The sequence below is a fragment of the Xiphophorus maculatus genome, chromosome 21 (genome assembly GCF_002775205.1).
Source record: "Xiphophorus maculatus strain JP 163 A chromosome 21, X_maculatus-5.0-male, whole genome shotgun sequence".
Taxonomy (NCBI): Eukaryota; Metazoa; Chordata; class Actinopteri; order Cyprinodontiformes; family Poeciliidae; genus Xiphophorus; species Xiphophorus maculatus.
The window spans coordinates 4,974,349-4,989,838 of NC_036463.1; the positions used below are offsets into that span (position 1 = coordinate 4,974,349).

The following is a 15,490-nucleotide window of genomic DNA, read 5'->3' on the forward strand; positions in this document are numbered from 1 at the left end:
CTGGTGACCTTCAGGTGTAACCTGCCTCTTGTCTGATGGAGATAAACTCTGGCCACTGAACAACTAAATAAGATGCCACATCAAAATAAAGTTGTAAAAACTACAAAAATTAAATCAACATTTATGAAAGATTATGTTATTTGTTTGAAATGAAAACTCCTTAAGTGTTAAATATCTGGGGATTCTGACTCAGCTGTCCCAAAACTTTAATTTTCCTCATCATAAACTGTGCTCTCATAAAGTCAGTATTTTTTATTTGGATATGTTTTTGGACTCTCAGTGATGCAGAAAAATTAAATCTATTTTCATCTTTGACCTTGCATCTAAACACCTGAATGGTTTGTGTCAAACCTTTTTAAAAAGGTAACCCCCTGCATGGTGCTACCGCCGCCATGTTTCAGTGCTGGTGTGGTGTTCATTTGGTGACGCCCACTGCAATAGTTATATGTTTTGTCAATGATACTTTTTGAAATTAGGGCCAAAAAGTTCAAGTTGAGTTCCTTCCATGCTAAACACATTTCTCTCCCAACAGTTTGGGTGAAATCTGACTGGTTTCTTGAGCTGATCATAACTCCATGATCAGGTTCCATCCGACAAAAACGCCTTTCTGACAAGGTTTCGGTAGATTTTCGCTGTACCTGAAAGACGTTTCTCGTTTTCAATCATACCTTATTACTCCAGACATGAGATTGGTTTCACATGCAGAACCCAGTCAGAACTTGGCAAAATTCCCTGAAACCTCTCTGGTGTTGCTGTCGTTGGGTTATTGCCGCCTCCCCAAACTGTTTTTGTCTTTTATTTGCTGCAGTTACAAGGAAACATTTTTGTAGTGTCTCTTTTGCCTCATATTTTCTCCAGTCATCTAACAGAAGAGGACTGAAAACTGAAACCTACAGAAAAGGGGTTTTTAAAAGAGCAGACTCATGCAGACAGGTTACTGCACATTAAGGTCAACAATCAAGAAGATGTGGTCTTAAATTCTTTTCCCATGACTGAATGTCAGAACAAAAGACCCTTCAGTTTGGAATCAAACGCTACGTTCACTCTTCCTGCAGCTTGTTAAACTTCAACCTGCAGTGGATGTGTGTACCTCCCACATCCTTTTAATAGCAATTATATTAGCAGGATTTTATAAAATAATAGTTATTTAAACTCCTTTGCTTACATTTAGTTATAAAAATACTAATTTGATAAAGGTGTATACGTCCATCCCTTTGTTTCACACCACTGATAGCACAGGGTTAATATAAGCAACCTTTGACCTCCGGAAATGTGCCTGTGATTGTGCTCCAGGTGTTTTTTAAGTTGCCGCTCTACAGAATAATTTCATTCCACTTAAAAGACGTTAGTGAGAGTGCAGCTTCTGCAATGGGGCTCAAAACAAACCTGGCCGTAGCCGCTGGTCTCCTTCTCTTGGCTGTTGTAGTTGTGGTTCCACCAGCAACTCTCCTTTCTCCTCGAACGTCCCAGTTCAGGGCAACATTCAGGCAGAAATGTCAGGCTTTCCCAGAAACCAGCCAAAGGTAAAACCTCTCTTCAGTTTTATTAAAAAATGCTTGCAAAGCAAAGTTGCAGTGTTGTTTGGTTCTGCTTTGTTTTCAGATGTGAACAGTTATTAAGTATGTTTGAGGAAGCCTATGTCGGACAAGATCCATGTAACTTTCCAGATGAAGCTTACCATCCGCTCTTTGTGGAGAACCCCTTCATACATTCATGTGACAAGGTAATTGATTCTGGTTATAAAGCTGTCAGTGTACAACATCCAGGCATAATTTACAAGTTTTGACTTCCTTATCTCCTACTTGCTTCAGACAATGTTCTGGAGCGACACAAAGGATCTGGTGCATCAGTTCTGTAAGGGAAGGAATCATTTCGTCTCCCTGGAGAACTCGCTGTTAGGGAACATTATGGACGGCCTGACATGGTGTGGAAAGAAGAGCAGCAAAGGCGAGAACATGTACCGCAGTCCACGATATGCTTCAACTGCTGCATGAGAGCTCACAGATAACATTGTGTTCTGGTTTGGTCGTAGACACATTCTTCTATTTGTGCGAAAAGTGTGATATCAACACCGTGTCTTCATTCTGGGTCAGAGCCTCTGCAGAGGTGAGCACTCCCAAAACATGACTGACCAAAAATGTAGAAATGCTTCCCAGTTGGATTAATCCTTCTTAGAGTTTAACAGTTTCTGAATTATTCCAGAATTAATATTTCTACAGTATTTTATTTTATTTTATTTTTTACAAAGAAACAAGTTATGTTTATATTTTTATATAACCTCAACCCAATGATAAGTGTGTTTTCTGGAGGTTTCTTAAACACTGGATTTCTGTTACAGGTATTTATTTCAGCAACTCATTCTGTAGATTAATTACACACAGACTTATGTCTTTAAGTGTTTATTACTGTTATTGATGATTATTTTAATTACTGTTAAAATAAACATGACATTTGAAGATAGAATATTAAATCAGACTGATAAATAAACACTTATAACAACTACATCTACACGCTTAAAAACAGATGCATTTTTAATCTGACAATCTTCCTCATCATAACACTTTTTAAAAATTTATTTATCTTTTTTATTCACTGTTTGTACAGTTTGCAGACTATGCATGTGGAAATGCCAGTGTTCTGCTAAACGGAGCGATAAGCAAACCATTTGATCCCACCAGGTAAGCGTTGTGTGCAGTGACACAATGTCAGAGAAATTAAATGAATTAAATGCTTATCGGGTATCGTGGAGCTTTTTATCTGGTTACCAGATGTACCCTATAAACAATTTGCAGCAAATATTTTCTTTTTCATAGGAGAGTGGCTTTAAAGTTCATAAAAGTGCCAAACATCAGGAACGTCTACAGTGTTGCGCCACTTGTAGCGCCTGGAAGTGATTTGTTAGCGTGAACAATTTTTAAAATTTTTTTGCCAAAATTGCAATTCAAGTAAAAACACACAGAAGGAGTAATTTCCATTTCTAGGTCTGTTCAGATTGTGCAGTGCATTAAACCACATTCCAGCTCTTCTGAGTTTGATTGGTTTAGTGTTTGAGAAGGTCGCTGTTTCCTGTTTGACCTCTAGATGTCATTAATTAAAAATCTGTTAACGTACATACATACCCATTTAGTTATGATTTAAAGTATTTATTGAACACATCTTTATAGAGCAAGCGTTTTACAGTATTTCCTGTTTTTTTTAATTTTTTGTTCTGCCAGTTACTTTGGAGCCGTCGAAGTTAGGAAACTCGCCTTTCCCAGAGTGCAGAGCCTGACTGTTATTCTTGTTATCAAGAATAATAAGTAAGTTTTTTTCCATATCTAGTTGTCTGCTGTACTTTATTTGTTAATTTGCTCTTTACTTTGTACGTGCTAGTTTTACTCTGAGTTTGTGTGTGATAGTTATATACCTCTATGTGTATTTTACGCTCATAAAATGAATTTGTAAATTCAATGTTCAATTTGTAATATGAAATGACAAATTATTTCATAACTAGTTTGAATGTGTAATAGTGACAGGCTTGTTCTGATAAGTCAAATACCAAGTGTGACTTTTTCGTTTGTGCTTTTCTTGTTTTCAGTGCAGATTGTAGCCACGAGTCTCTGCAGGTTTTACGAAACGTTCTGGATCCAAATGTTACTCTCCACTGCCGTTCGGTTACTGAGTAAGTTCAACCTAAACATATTGTACTGCAATACTTTTAATCAACACATGCCTTCGTAGATTAATGTAACTATGTTGTATTTTGTCTTTTATCATAGAGCCAAGCTACTGGAGTGTGTAGAAGCAGGTACAACCACTGATGCCTGTTGGACTTAAAACTACAAGCTGCAAAGAGATATCTTAACAACTTAATTATATGTAACATATTTTATTACCATTCATAATTTGTATTTTATAGGTAGTATTTTGTGTTATAAAAGTGCATTTTGTCACTTATTCAAATTAAACCAGAATATTCAATGTACCTTATTGAGATTTTAGGGTATAAACTAAATTATTCCTCATTATGAGGTAGAGAGGAACCAATGCAAGGTTACAAAGATATTTTAGGCAATTACTTTAAAATCAGCCCCTTTACTCTGATAACTATAAATGAAATCCAGCACAACCAATTACCTTTAGATTAATAACAGAGTCCATTTATGTGTGCTTTAATCTCAATATAAATCCAGCTGTGGAAGCTGCAGCTAAATGCAGGATAATCCCGGCAGAAAACCTTAGAAGCTGCAAAAGAACTGAAACTGGAGACGAGAGTCGGCTTCCAGCAGGACAAACATATAATGGGATAAATATTATTATTTATGAGTCAGAATAAACAGTTAATTAAAAAGAAGTAATAAATAGATTTTATTGTCACGGTAGTACCACAAAAGAAAATCTGAATACAACTTAAAGTCCATCGCCCAGCCCTAAAACACAGTTATTTATGTTCTACAAAAACATAAATATTAGAAAACGAGTTTTTTTTTATATCTACATGTATTTTCTGCACAGTTTGTGGTGGTAACAGGAAAATGGTTCATTCATAGTTTTTAAAAAGGACTAAAATGTAATCAAATGAAAATATCTCCATAAAAAAACCTATTATTTTTATGAAGTATTTCTATTCTTTAATTATGGAGTAGAAATTTAATCACAGTTTCTTGCCAAGCTTTCTAAGTTGCACTGGTGTAAATGAATAAGCCAGACCTGATAAGTTACCTATTGTAGCAAGATATTGATTATTAATAAACCACTTTGACATCCTGCCTGCTTTCTTTCTTTGTTCTTGTGAAACTGCTACTTGACACCAGAAAGGGTTTGCAGACTTGAGAGTATAAATATGCGTGAACCTGCTAAACCGCCAGAGAGACTAGAAAGTCTTCCAACAAACTCTCCGGTCCCACTCACTTCTGGGCTTCAATCCGCAGGCGTTGTCCACAAAAGGTCTCGCTCCGTTTCATGTGTAAACAAAAGGGAGCGCCTGCTGTGCAGTTGACGAGATCAAAACGAGTGCGTAGAGAAATGTGTGCGAGTCCCTCGCAGTGGGAGTGCTGTGGCAGGAAGAAGGAGGCTCACTGACATGGGCTGAACCTCCTCTTTCCTTTCTGGTGACTTGCTGGTGTGTCACACGTACCGTAAAAGGGGCCTGAGTCGGTGCTGGGAACAAACGTTCGGGGTTGTCGCCACCCAGGTGCCGCATGAAGAAGGCCCCTTCATAAAAACCACAGCATGGCCCTCTGTGATGTACTGTAATGTCGGTAAACACGGTGGCAGTTTGAGTCACTCATAAAGCAGCATTTATTTTAAATATTTTTTTTTTTCATGTTCTGCTTTTGAGACAATGGCAAAGTGCTGATGTGGCATTACTGAAAGCCATGAGGTCATTTTTCGACATTTGTGAATATTTGTTCTCACCGACATGAATCTGAACTTCATTTTTAAATCACTACTGTCTTCCTTTCTACATCCTCTTGTTTTACGAGCAAGACTTATTCACGTAGTTAGTTGGAAAAGCTTTACGGCCTCTTTTAGGCCGCTGACAAAAGCAGAAAATTTACTGCAGGTTAAGCCTGATCAGAATGACTGTGAGAGCGTCTCATACTTAAATCACACACAACCCAGACCAGAGAGACTTCCAGTGATCTTTTTTACTTCGTCTCAAACCGAGAACCAGGAAGAGGTATTTCACCTAGTTACTCATGAGGTTAGATTTCTTAGTGGATGTCGTGGATTTTCCAAAATGATCAAGCATTGAACCGCTGATCTGGACTGTTTGTAGCTTTCTCAGAAGAAAACAGAAAAATCTGCATGGTGGGCAGAGGGCGGCTGAAAGGAGGGTGAAAATACGACTTGCTTCACGTAGGAAGACATTTACACAAACACGAGCAGAAAGTCAGAAAATGAAAGAGAAACCCAGAGCAGACGGGACGAGTTCACAGTGCAGACCTGAAGTTAAGGGCTACGATGAAAGGTTTTGGCACGTTTTTAAGATGAGTTTCAGGAAGAATCAAAATCTGATATGTTGGCCAAGATTATGTGTATAAAACAAGGAAAACCCTTGCCCAGACATAAACTATAAATATACAAACTTTAGAGGAATAACGGAACAATATATACAAGTGTTTGCAGCCAATTTGTTGAATAAAAAGCAATGGAAATTACAATATTGCAACTTCCACATACTTCTGCATGCCTCTGCTCACCTTGCTTGTGTTTGCAGCATATAAGAAGTAATAAACATAAGACTGAAATCATAACCTTACAACTCGTTTCTATTATTTTGTCAAATTTACTAGTTTTCCTCTAATTTTTTAGTTTCCATCATTTTGCTTAGGCCAAAAAAATCTATATGATGGTGTTCAAAACCAGTTTTAAACAAAAATGCATAACATTATGTATAGTTAAGCCCGAAATTATTCATGCCACTTACAGGAGTTTGGATTTGAGCAATAAAAGTTTAGGATGACGGCAGAAATTATAAATAGTTATATATACCAGTGGAAGACTGCAAAAAAGCAAGTAAGTAATTATTAGAATGATGTAATGACTATAAAGATGTTTTTAACTGATTATCATGAAGCATAGTAATCATTCTTAAAATGCCATTTCTTTACAAAGTGCCATTACATACGGATTTAGTATTTTCTTTTCAGAACTGATGCCTGTTTTCTATTGTTTTGTTGCCTTTTGAGAGACGGCGTCTCATTTTCTATGAGAAGCAAAACTTTGGTTGGATGAAAAATAATTTTCCTCCTTTGGTACAAATGTTTTGGGGATTTATTGTTTTTACTTTGAATTAAAACTATGAATAATTTTAGCAAAATGTTTTTTTTAAGGGTGTTTCAAAATGCTACACATTATCCACACCAGACTAAAATCTTGCATTTGAATAGTGACCTTACTTCGGATCACAGAAGTTTTGCCACCTAGTTTTTGGGAAGTTATCAGAAATGTAATTTCTGAAAACTATAGATGTAGTTTTTAGGGTTAGTGGAAGTACACCAGTAACCGGTACTGCCTGCTTATGCAAGTATGTTTTATTTTTAAAATAGGATATGTTGCTACATTGGTGTGTCAGCATGAATTAGATGAGGACATTAAGGAGAATCTGAGATTTTAAATATTTCGTAAACGAATCTGTGGGCCCGTTAGAGCATACTGGAAATATTAGCTAATAGTAATTTGTTAAGAATATGCAAAACCGTAAAGTTTCATGGGAAACTGTAAACGAAGAGTCAAAAGGGTGTCTGCTGACCTCATACAAGATAGGGATGTAAATTCACTGTAATAAGTAATTACAGTTGTCTAATTAAGAAACAAAGTTGTACTATTGTAGTTTTAATGTACGGATGACACCAGATATTTACTATAAAAACACATATAACCATTTCTTCTAAGTCTCTGACTTTAAAACAGATTAAACCTTTTATGTTTTAGGTGAATAATTTCTTTTTGCTTATAAAGTTTCAACAAATCCTTAACAAAACAAAATACAATGGTTCAGTGGTTTGGCCAAAATGTTTGAATTCAGCCTCGTCGGATGTTTCAGTTGTAGCCTGTTTAATTTTTCACCCTTTTGCTCGTTTTGTTCCATCCAAAGCTGAACTTTATGGTCTGATTTGGATTATTACCCTGAATCATAACCCTTTAGTCGACTTTAACATGAGGTCACACCTCTTAACTTTTTACAGACTCGACAGATGCCAGTAACTTTGATTCCCACCTACATTTAGTTTATTTAGATCAGGAAATGATTTGCTGAATTTTGAGAATGATGTATCCTACTTCATCTTATCAGAAGGGTACTATTTTAGAAAATGTTTCTTTTTTTCATTCTGCAGATGTGACAATAAAATCAACTACTGATAGGGCCAAGTTAACTCTGGATTGCTTTTATTTTTACCCTGATAAATAAAATAAATTAATTTAAATATATATTTTGTATTCACTCAGGTTATCATCGTCTGAGTCTAAAATTTATCTGAAGATCTAAAATATTTAAGTGTGAGAGAAAAACAGAAGCAATGTTCAAAGGAGCCAATACTTTTTTAACGTCTCTTTATTTATGTGGTTCTGCTAATTCACTTTTGAAAACACTGAATATTTCTGAACTGTTTTGTATTTTTCTTTTGTTTTCCAATTTGGCACAACTGGAAATGAACATGTTTCTCTGAATTGCTGGAGTTTTTCTTGTTTCTCTCCTCTTTTTTTTTGACATTTTGAGGATAAATAAAACAAAAAAATCCCTAAATGTCTTTTATCCTCCCAGCCTGAGACGTCGGAATGTCTCAGCATAAAATCCGGGGAATCCAGCAACATCGGTTCAAAACCCTTGACAAAAAATAATAAGAAATGAAAGATTCCACTTTAATCAAACGATGCACAAGAACACGCACTCCAACACGGCGTAATGTGTGTTTCTGCGAGTTTTCATCCAGTATCCTTGGGAAAACAATACATGTTTGGTTGCTTGTTTCGGTGAAAATAACTCCAACCAAAGGATGATGGTTCAGATAATTGATCCTTTACTCCAGTGGTCCCCAAACTACGGCCCGCGGGCCAGATGCGGCCCGCCTCCACATTTGGTCCGGCCCCCTGAACAATACCAGAGTATTTTCATATATGTGCATTTTTATTTGATAAGTTGGACTTTTGCAATAAAATAAATGTTCCTTAGTAATGAACTTTATTTATTATTAACTACTAGTTAGTAACTATTTTATACATGCATATAATTGACCCTAACCCTTTTTTTTATGTGGAGAACCCAGTGTTATTTGGTTATTTATTTCATAAATAGTGTTATTTCCTGAGTTTTGTTCTCTGAAGAATCCAGAAAAGGTTATTTGATTGTGCTTTCTGAAAAACAATACATTTTTATGTTTAGCACTCTTACAATCGTCACATTTTTTCTGTTACAAACTGACCCCGGCCCCCCATCAAAGAAGGGACAAGTTATGTGGCCCTCACAGGAGAAAGTTTGGGGACCCCTGCTTTACTCCATCTGTCTGCACAAGATGAAAGGGGGCCGCCTTTCTGTACGCAGGGCAGTGAAAGGCCACGGATCCTCAGCTTATAGTTTCCACAGGCCATGGTAAAGAGCCCCTGTGGGTCCAGTCCCCTGCCGCCGAGTTTACTGGAGGAGGAGCGGCGACGTATTTTCCCCTCTCCTTCTTCCCTGAAACAAGGCTGCTCTGACTCAGCAACTTTGAGAACAGGCTGTGAGTTTAGATTATGCAATAAGATTAGCCTGAGCGACGTGTGATTTTTCCCTTAACCCCACCGCTCTGTAGTTTACTGTTTTTTGGACAGTTTCATTTCAGTATTAGTGGCTCTGAAACGTTTTGTGTTGGCTGAGCAGCTGCAGTCAAACCACTCAGGAAGTCGAAAAGACGCGGTGCTGACACAGTTGACACCCGACCTCTAACTACAGGAAGCCTACTGTAAAAAAAAATAAATAAATGGAGATGTTTTCATGCCAGACGTGATTGTGAAAACAGATCTGCACTTGTGTTGTTTTGTTTGTTTGTTTTGAAAATTAGCTTCCTCGTTTTTGATGCTGAATCAGCCTCTTTCAGTCTTTTAAACATCTTACATTCATATTTCTGTATGGCACGCTTCCCATAATAAGCAAAAATGTCGCTGCTGCTGTTTGGAAATAAATGGTGATTAAACATGGTTCCCATTTTTCTTTTTAAAAAATGTCCAGGGTTGGATGGAGAGCATTTATTTCTCTCTTTATCTGATTCTCACATTTGACCCAGTCAAACTGAGGTGGAAGTTTTATCCAACCTCCACCTCAGTTTCAAGATTTTTGCAGCCTCTGACAAGTTTTGTTTGTTTTTGAAAGACTTCCCCACGTTTAGCTCAAATAAAAAGGAGCTAAAAATAAAAACAAAAAGGCTATTCCAACATCATGTTGCTGCCACCAATACGTTTTACAGAGGTGATCTGCACTCCTACATTTATGTCATGTGATCCTTTTGTTGCCGTTTTCTACAAAATGTGTGCAAACTATACATAAGTGCTTCAATAAAAGTGTGGATACATTTTTTTTTCTCAAGAAAATTGCGTAAATTCAACGCAAAAGACAACCAAACAAAACCTGAACAGCTGCTTTCATATTATCAGGAAAACCTCCGTGTTTTATTTACGTAACTTTTTGCAGTGTGGTTGCAGACTTTTCTCTTAGTCATCGATTAATACTGTAAACACTTGGCAAATTACCGCACGCGCACTTTGTACTTTCCTTTCTTTTTCAAACTCGGTCAGCGGCCGCTCGTGAGGGAACCCCGGCGCCGCTGATTGGACGGCGTCGGTTTTAGCACGTCACAGCGCTGCAGGATTAAATTTGCGCAGTGGAAGCAGAGGCGCTAAAACAGACACCTAAACCGGCTGAAGACGCCTCGGGGTTACAGCATGGTGAGTTAATGCACTGTACTTTTAATTCCGACTGTTTTATGGTATCAGGTGTAGAATTTATAGTAATCTGTATTGTTTATTTTAGCGTGATAAATATTAAAAATCGCAACAGTATGATTTGTTCTTATATTTCTTAATATTTTAGTATAATTTCTAATTTATTTTTACATATTATCTTGAATTTATTTAACACAAATGCTGTGTATCGTAAATTCCTAAGGCTGAAATGGCTAGAAACCTTAAAATTACATCCAATTAAATTAAATTCAATTCAATTTAAAACATAAAAGTTGAAAGAGGTTACTTGAGCGAGTTGCTCGACACCGTTTAAAAACTATTGTGAGTGAGACAGACTGCGAAACAGGGGATGACTCAAAGCCTTTTGTAATGTCTAAATGGAAATATCTGAACTGCCACGATGAAGCAAACATGTGGAGGTGAGATCATTTTCTGTGGGCTTGAACCGGATCTTACTCTGAATCACGTTCGAGTTGTTTTTGCGTCAGGTTCTGCAGGTTCTGATGCTGGTCTGTTGTAATGCTGAACTATGATTTGCTGAAACTAAACACAAACGCATAACTTTTGAATTTTCTGTGAACAATATTATTATCTACGGCCAGGGGGAGAGTGAAGATGATGGCGAAAGTAATTCGTCTTTTTTTTTTTTTTTTCATGTTCAGATCTTTATGTGATATTTCATCAGTTTGGATTTGCCTTGTTTTGTTTTCTTACAGTCTGCGCATAAAAACACAGGAGACAGCTCGCCTGTTATGACGTCAGAGGCCACGCAACACAAACAAACCCACAGACTGTATCCAACACTGCCAAATATAAACAGGTGAGACTCTTTACGTCACCTCCTGAATCTGAGATGACAGATTTATAGCTTTGAAACCAAATCATGTTTTGTTTATTTCTCTAGGTTGGAGGTTTGCTTGCCACTCGGCTCCACTGGGGAGAAACTTTGCGCAGCTGCTGAGAGTCACAGTGAGCAGAAAGACACACAGGTTGGTGGAGGCGGGCAGTTTTTCAGTCTCATGATTCTCCCTTTACTGCAACAGTACAGCAAAACTTCCCGAACTGTGTAAAAGGAAGTTTTATGTTGCACAAATGCCTCACTGTAGGATGCTGCATATTAATGCTTCCTCATTTTCTTCTGATCGCTGTGATTCAGTTGGAAGAGCCGGTGAGCGGTTACTACGCCATGAAAGAGCAGATTCTCATCTTGGAGCAGCAGAATAAAGAGGTGTGAACATTTCAGAATTGAGTTGGATCAACTCATGCATTAAGTTTTGTTGCTTACAGAGTTCTCTGTTTTATTCAGCTTCTTGCTATTAACAATAAGTGGGCAAAAGAGTACAAAACGATGGTGGAGTATTACATGAAGAAGGTAAGGACCACAAAGAGATTTTCTCATACAATACATAAATATCTTTTGAACGTTTTGGGATTCTGCCTTATTTTGGATTTTCCTTTGGTTTTCAACATGTTACACACATGAGAAATTGACTGATGTGGTTTTAGAGCCTTTGTTTTGCTGCAGTCTCTTGATGGTCAGGAGTTTTATATTTTTGCTCATTAAGCAGATAAACAGCTGAAACTCAACTGGATTGAGTGTGTCTGGAAACATCACTTTTCAGGTCAATTTGAACTTTGACTAGGCCATTCCAACCCATAAATAGTCTTTGATCTGATTTGGATCTGGATGTTTGGGGATTTTGTTCAACTGGGCGATGAACAAACTTCTTTTTTTTTTGGCAAGCTCGGCAAATTTCCTTCTTCCATGTTGGTAAAAAGTATTCCCACGGTTTGGTGTTTCACCCTGTGGTTGGTGTGCTGAGTGGAATGTGATATGTTTGTTTTGGGCCACATCTTGGGCATTTTGCATGTCGGCCAAGTGTTGGTGTCATCCAACCAGAGAACCATGTTCGCCATGTCTGCTGTGTTTCCCACATGGTTGTTGGAACTTCATGTTCGTTTCTTTCAAGAATGCCTTTCTTCCATGAAGACTATATTTGTAGAGTAAATGAGTGATAGTTATCCTGTTGACAGATTACCTTTAGATTTGGATCTCTGCAGCTCCTCCACAGGTCACTTGGCTGCTTCGTCCAGCTTCTGTCCAACAGCAAATGTCCATGTTTAGATTCAAACCATGTATAATTTTCCTTCAATATAACAAACATGCACTACTTTGTGTTTTGCTATAAATTCCCAGTAAATGTCAAAGCAGTTTGGTGCTGCAATGTGATGAAAATTGGAGAAGTTCAAGGGGTTTGAATACTTTCCACACTGTACTTTTTATTTAATTTAAGGTTATTTCAGCTTCCTGGTCTGCACTTTGTTCACAGGTCCAGGTTTTAAAAGCATTAAAACAAGATGGCGTCTCTGAAGAGGAGAGGAGCGATGAAGAAGAGGGGCCTGTCACATTCTGTAAAAAGGAAAAGGTCCATAAAGACACCCAGGTAAATGCACCAGACAAGTTTCCAACATTATAATTTTTATTTTTTCAATTCTAAGCTCTATAATTTTTTTTTAATCCAGCCTGGAAAAGACGGAGTTCGAACCGAGTTACGGACTGCAGAGGAGGAAACCGAAGAGCTGCGAGCGCAGAACCACACCCTGGCCTGTAGGTGCCAGCATCAGCAGCAGGAGATCAGGAGGCTCAACAAGGTCAGAACTCAGTTTCAAACACTTTACTCCTCGGTTCAGCACAGAGGAGTGTTTACCAGCTGTAACATCAGCTTCACTGTGTCTCCCGAAGGCCTTAGAGGAGACGATTCAGAGATCTCAGCCTCTGGAGAACAGCAGTGAAACACTACAGGACATCTGGAAACATCAGGTGAGAAATGATCACCGTCTGCTCCTCAAAGTACTCAGTGAAGGCGAATCTTATGGGATTTTGTGTTATTTTAGCATAACTTTGGCTGTGTTGAGGAAAACTGCATAATATTATGACAGGTATTTTGCAGAAATTGTTCTTTTTGTTGAAATCTGGGAGGTGGGTGTCAGGTGTTTGGATTTCTGAAATTGGCACTTAAGAGGTTAAATATTGATAAAAAATGTATTATTATTTGCTTTGTATAGTGAGGAGAGATCCATTCATAATTTTCTGTTTACTGGCGTCGGGTCACAATCACTGTTTATGACAGGATTTATAAACACGTCTTACATTTTGATTTACAAACTCAGAAAAAATAAAAAGCAGTTTTTAAAATCTGTTTAAGACAATGTGGGTAACCCCCGTTTGTAGTGTTGCTTCCAAAAATCTAATTAAGATCTTTATAGACACACACTAGGCCATAAAGTGTTTATAAATTCAAAACTTCATATCAGGGAGGACAGAGTCAAGATAAAGTGCTGCTGGGGTTGCTATGGTGGCGCAGGGGCAAAGTGCGACCCACATATTGAAGCCTTAGTCCTCGTGGCGGTGGTCGCAGGTTCGATTCCCGGCCTGGTGACATTTGCCGCATGTATTCTCCCTCTCTCATTACCCTGTTTCCTGTCAAACTACTTTCAAATAAAAGCCACTAGAGCCAACAAAACCTCTAAAAAACAATAAAGTGCTGCTACAACAGACTGAATCATCTCCACTGATGTCAGGACATGTTGTCATTGTTGCCCGTTTTAGGCTGAAGTCTACAAGGAGGACTTTCTGAAAGAGCGCAGGGACCGGGAGCAGCTAAAGGGGAAAAATCTGGAACTGGAGAAGCGATATAAAAAGGTTCATGACGAGCTGCGTGTCTTCAAATCCCAGGTACGTCAAACAGGGTTTTTTTCACTTGTAATTTTCCAAGTCGAACCCAACGGATGCTGACGTGGCGCTTTCGCTCTTCCAGGTGACTTTGGCGCAGCCGGTGCACTGCTGTTCCTGCACGAATCGACGCAAATATCCGGACAGGGAGCAGCAGCACGTCCAGCAGCAACAGCGCTACACTTTCAGCAGCAAAGACTGAATGAAACGTTTATGGTTTGAACGATGATGTTTCGGTGGATCTCAGTGGAGGAGGAGGTCCTGACAGAAGAGCCTTCAGAAGGACAACCTGCAGCAGCTTCATGTTACTGAAGACACAGAAAATGTTGTGCTGTCAAAACACTATGACGGATGTTAGACCTCAAGGGAATGTTTTAGGGCATATTAATGTCTGCAAGAAAGGAAGGAATAAAACAGCCATAATTGTTTGCTTTATCACATAGTAAGGAAAAGGAGCTGAATCTATGCTGTAACTACAGCTTATAGCATCCGACTTCTTATACACTATTAACATTTAACCACTTTTAGGACTTCGCATTTTGCTTTTAGTTATTAGAAAAAGACAAAAAATAAACTCTAGGAAGTACTTGATGTAGTTTTTTTTTTCCAAGAAAAGTTATATTTTATACAGTATATTTATTTATTTAGGTTTGATGAATTTAATGGCACTTGTATTTTCCATAGTTGATTATTTATGATGAAAATAAACTTTTTTCTTTACGTTTTGACTCTGCATATCATTTGAGAAATACTGCTGACTATGTATATAGATATCTATATTTTAGTTAAACCCTTTCATGCATGAATTAGGATCCTTTGTGTCAGGATTTGTTTCCATTTTTTTATTTTCTTAAGGCATAAAAAAAATTGTGAAAGTTTTTTTTTTTAGGTGATCAATTGTAATTTTTTCCAAATACAAAGTTGTTATTTAAAAATTACATCAGTAGTATTGTTCCTTAGGGGTTCTCTGATGTCACAATATATTTTTTACTTGCAAGAGTCGTCTACAGTAGAAGGAGGGACCGGGTCGGTTCTCATGCTTTTTTGTCTGTCGGCCATATTGGATTTAACAAAAATAATTTCTTGCATTTGCAGCTGATGGCTAGCAGTTGATGGTATATTTTATGATGCATTAGTGTCCACTTCAGTGGTCTGTGTGCATTTATAACATAAAAATCCACAGGAAGCACAAGAAAATGGCTTTTAGATAGCTGTCCACTGTAGTGACCACTATGCATGAAAGGGTTAAATTAAAATAATTAATTCTGTGCATAGAACTAAAAATTGATACGTCTGGTATCAATTATTTTTAACTCATTTACAGTTCAGTTGAAT

General features: G+C 37.7%; 2 protein-coding genes across 2 annotated transcripts; both read left to right on the plus strand.

Moving 5' to 3' along the window:
* Positions 1-1,284: 1,284 nt before the first annotated feature.
* LOC106699822 (ADP-ribosyl cyclase/cyclic ADP-ribose hydrolase 1-like) lies at positions 1,285-4,736 on the plus strand. Its single transcript, XM_014471272.2, has 8 exons — positions 1,285-1,523; positions 1,603-1,723; positions 1,812-1,947; positions 2,033-2,106; positions 2,605-2,678; positions 3,216-3,299; positions 3,578-3,661; positions 3,759-4,736. The coding sequence occupies exons 1-8, from the start codon at positions 1,369-1,371 to the stop codon at positions 3,814-3,816; spliced, it is 786 nt and encodes a 261-aa protein (XP_014326758.1). The 5' UTR covers positions 1,285-1,368; the 3' UTR covers positions 3,817-4,736.
* Positions 4,737-10,344: 5,608 nt separating this feature from the next.
* LOC102230818 (TNFAIP3-interacting protein 3-like) lies at positions 10,345-14,875 on the plus strand. The gene is made up of 10 exons (XM_023326587.1): positions 10,345-10,404; positions 11,139-11,242; positions 11,327-11,411; positions 11,579-11,650; positions 11,729-11,794; positions 12,753-12,866; positions 12,946-13,074; positions 13,166-13,243; positions 14,033-14,158; positions 14,241-14,875. The coding sequence occupies exons 1-10, from the start codon at positions 10,402-10,404 to the stop codon at positions 14,355-14,357; spliced, it is 894 nt and encodes a 297-aa protein (XP_023182355.1). The 5' UTR covers positions 10,345-10,401; the 3' UTR covers positions 14,358-14,875.
* Positions 14,876-15,490: the final 615 nt, after the last annotated feature.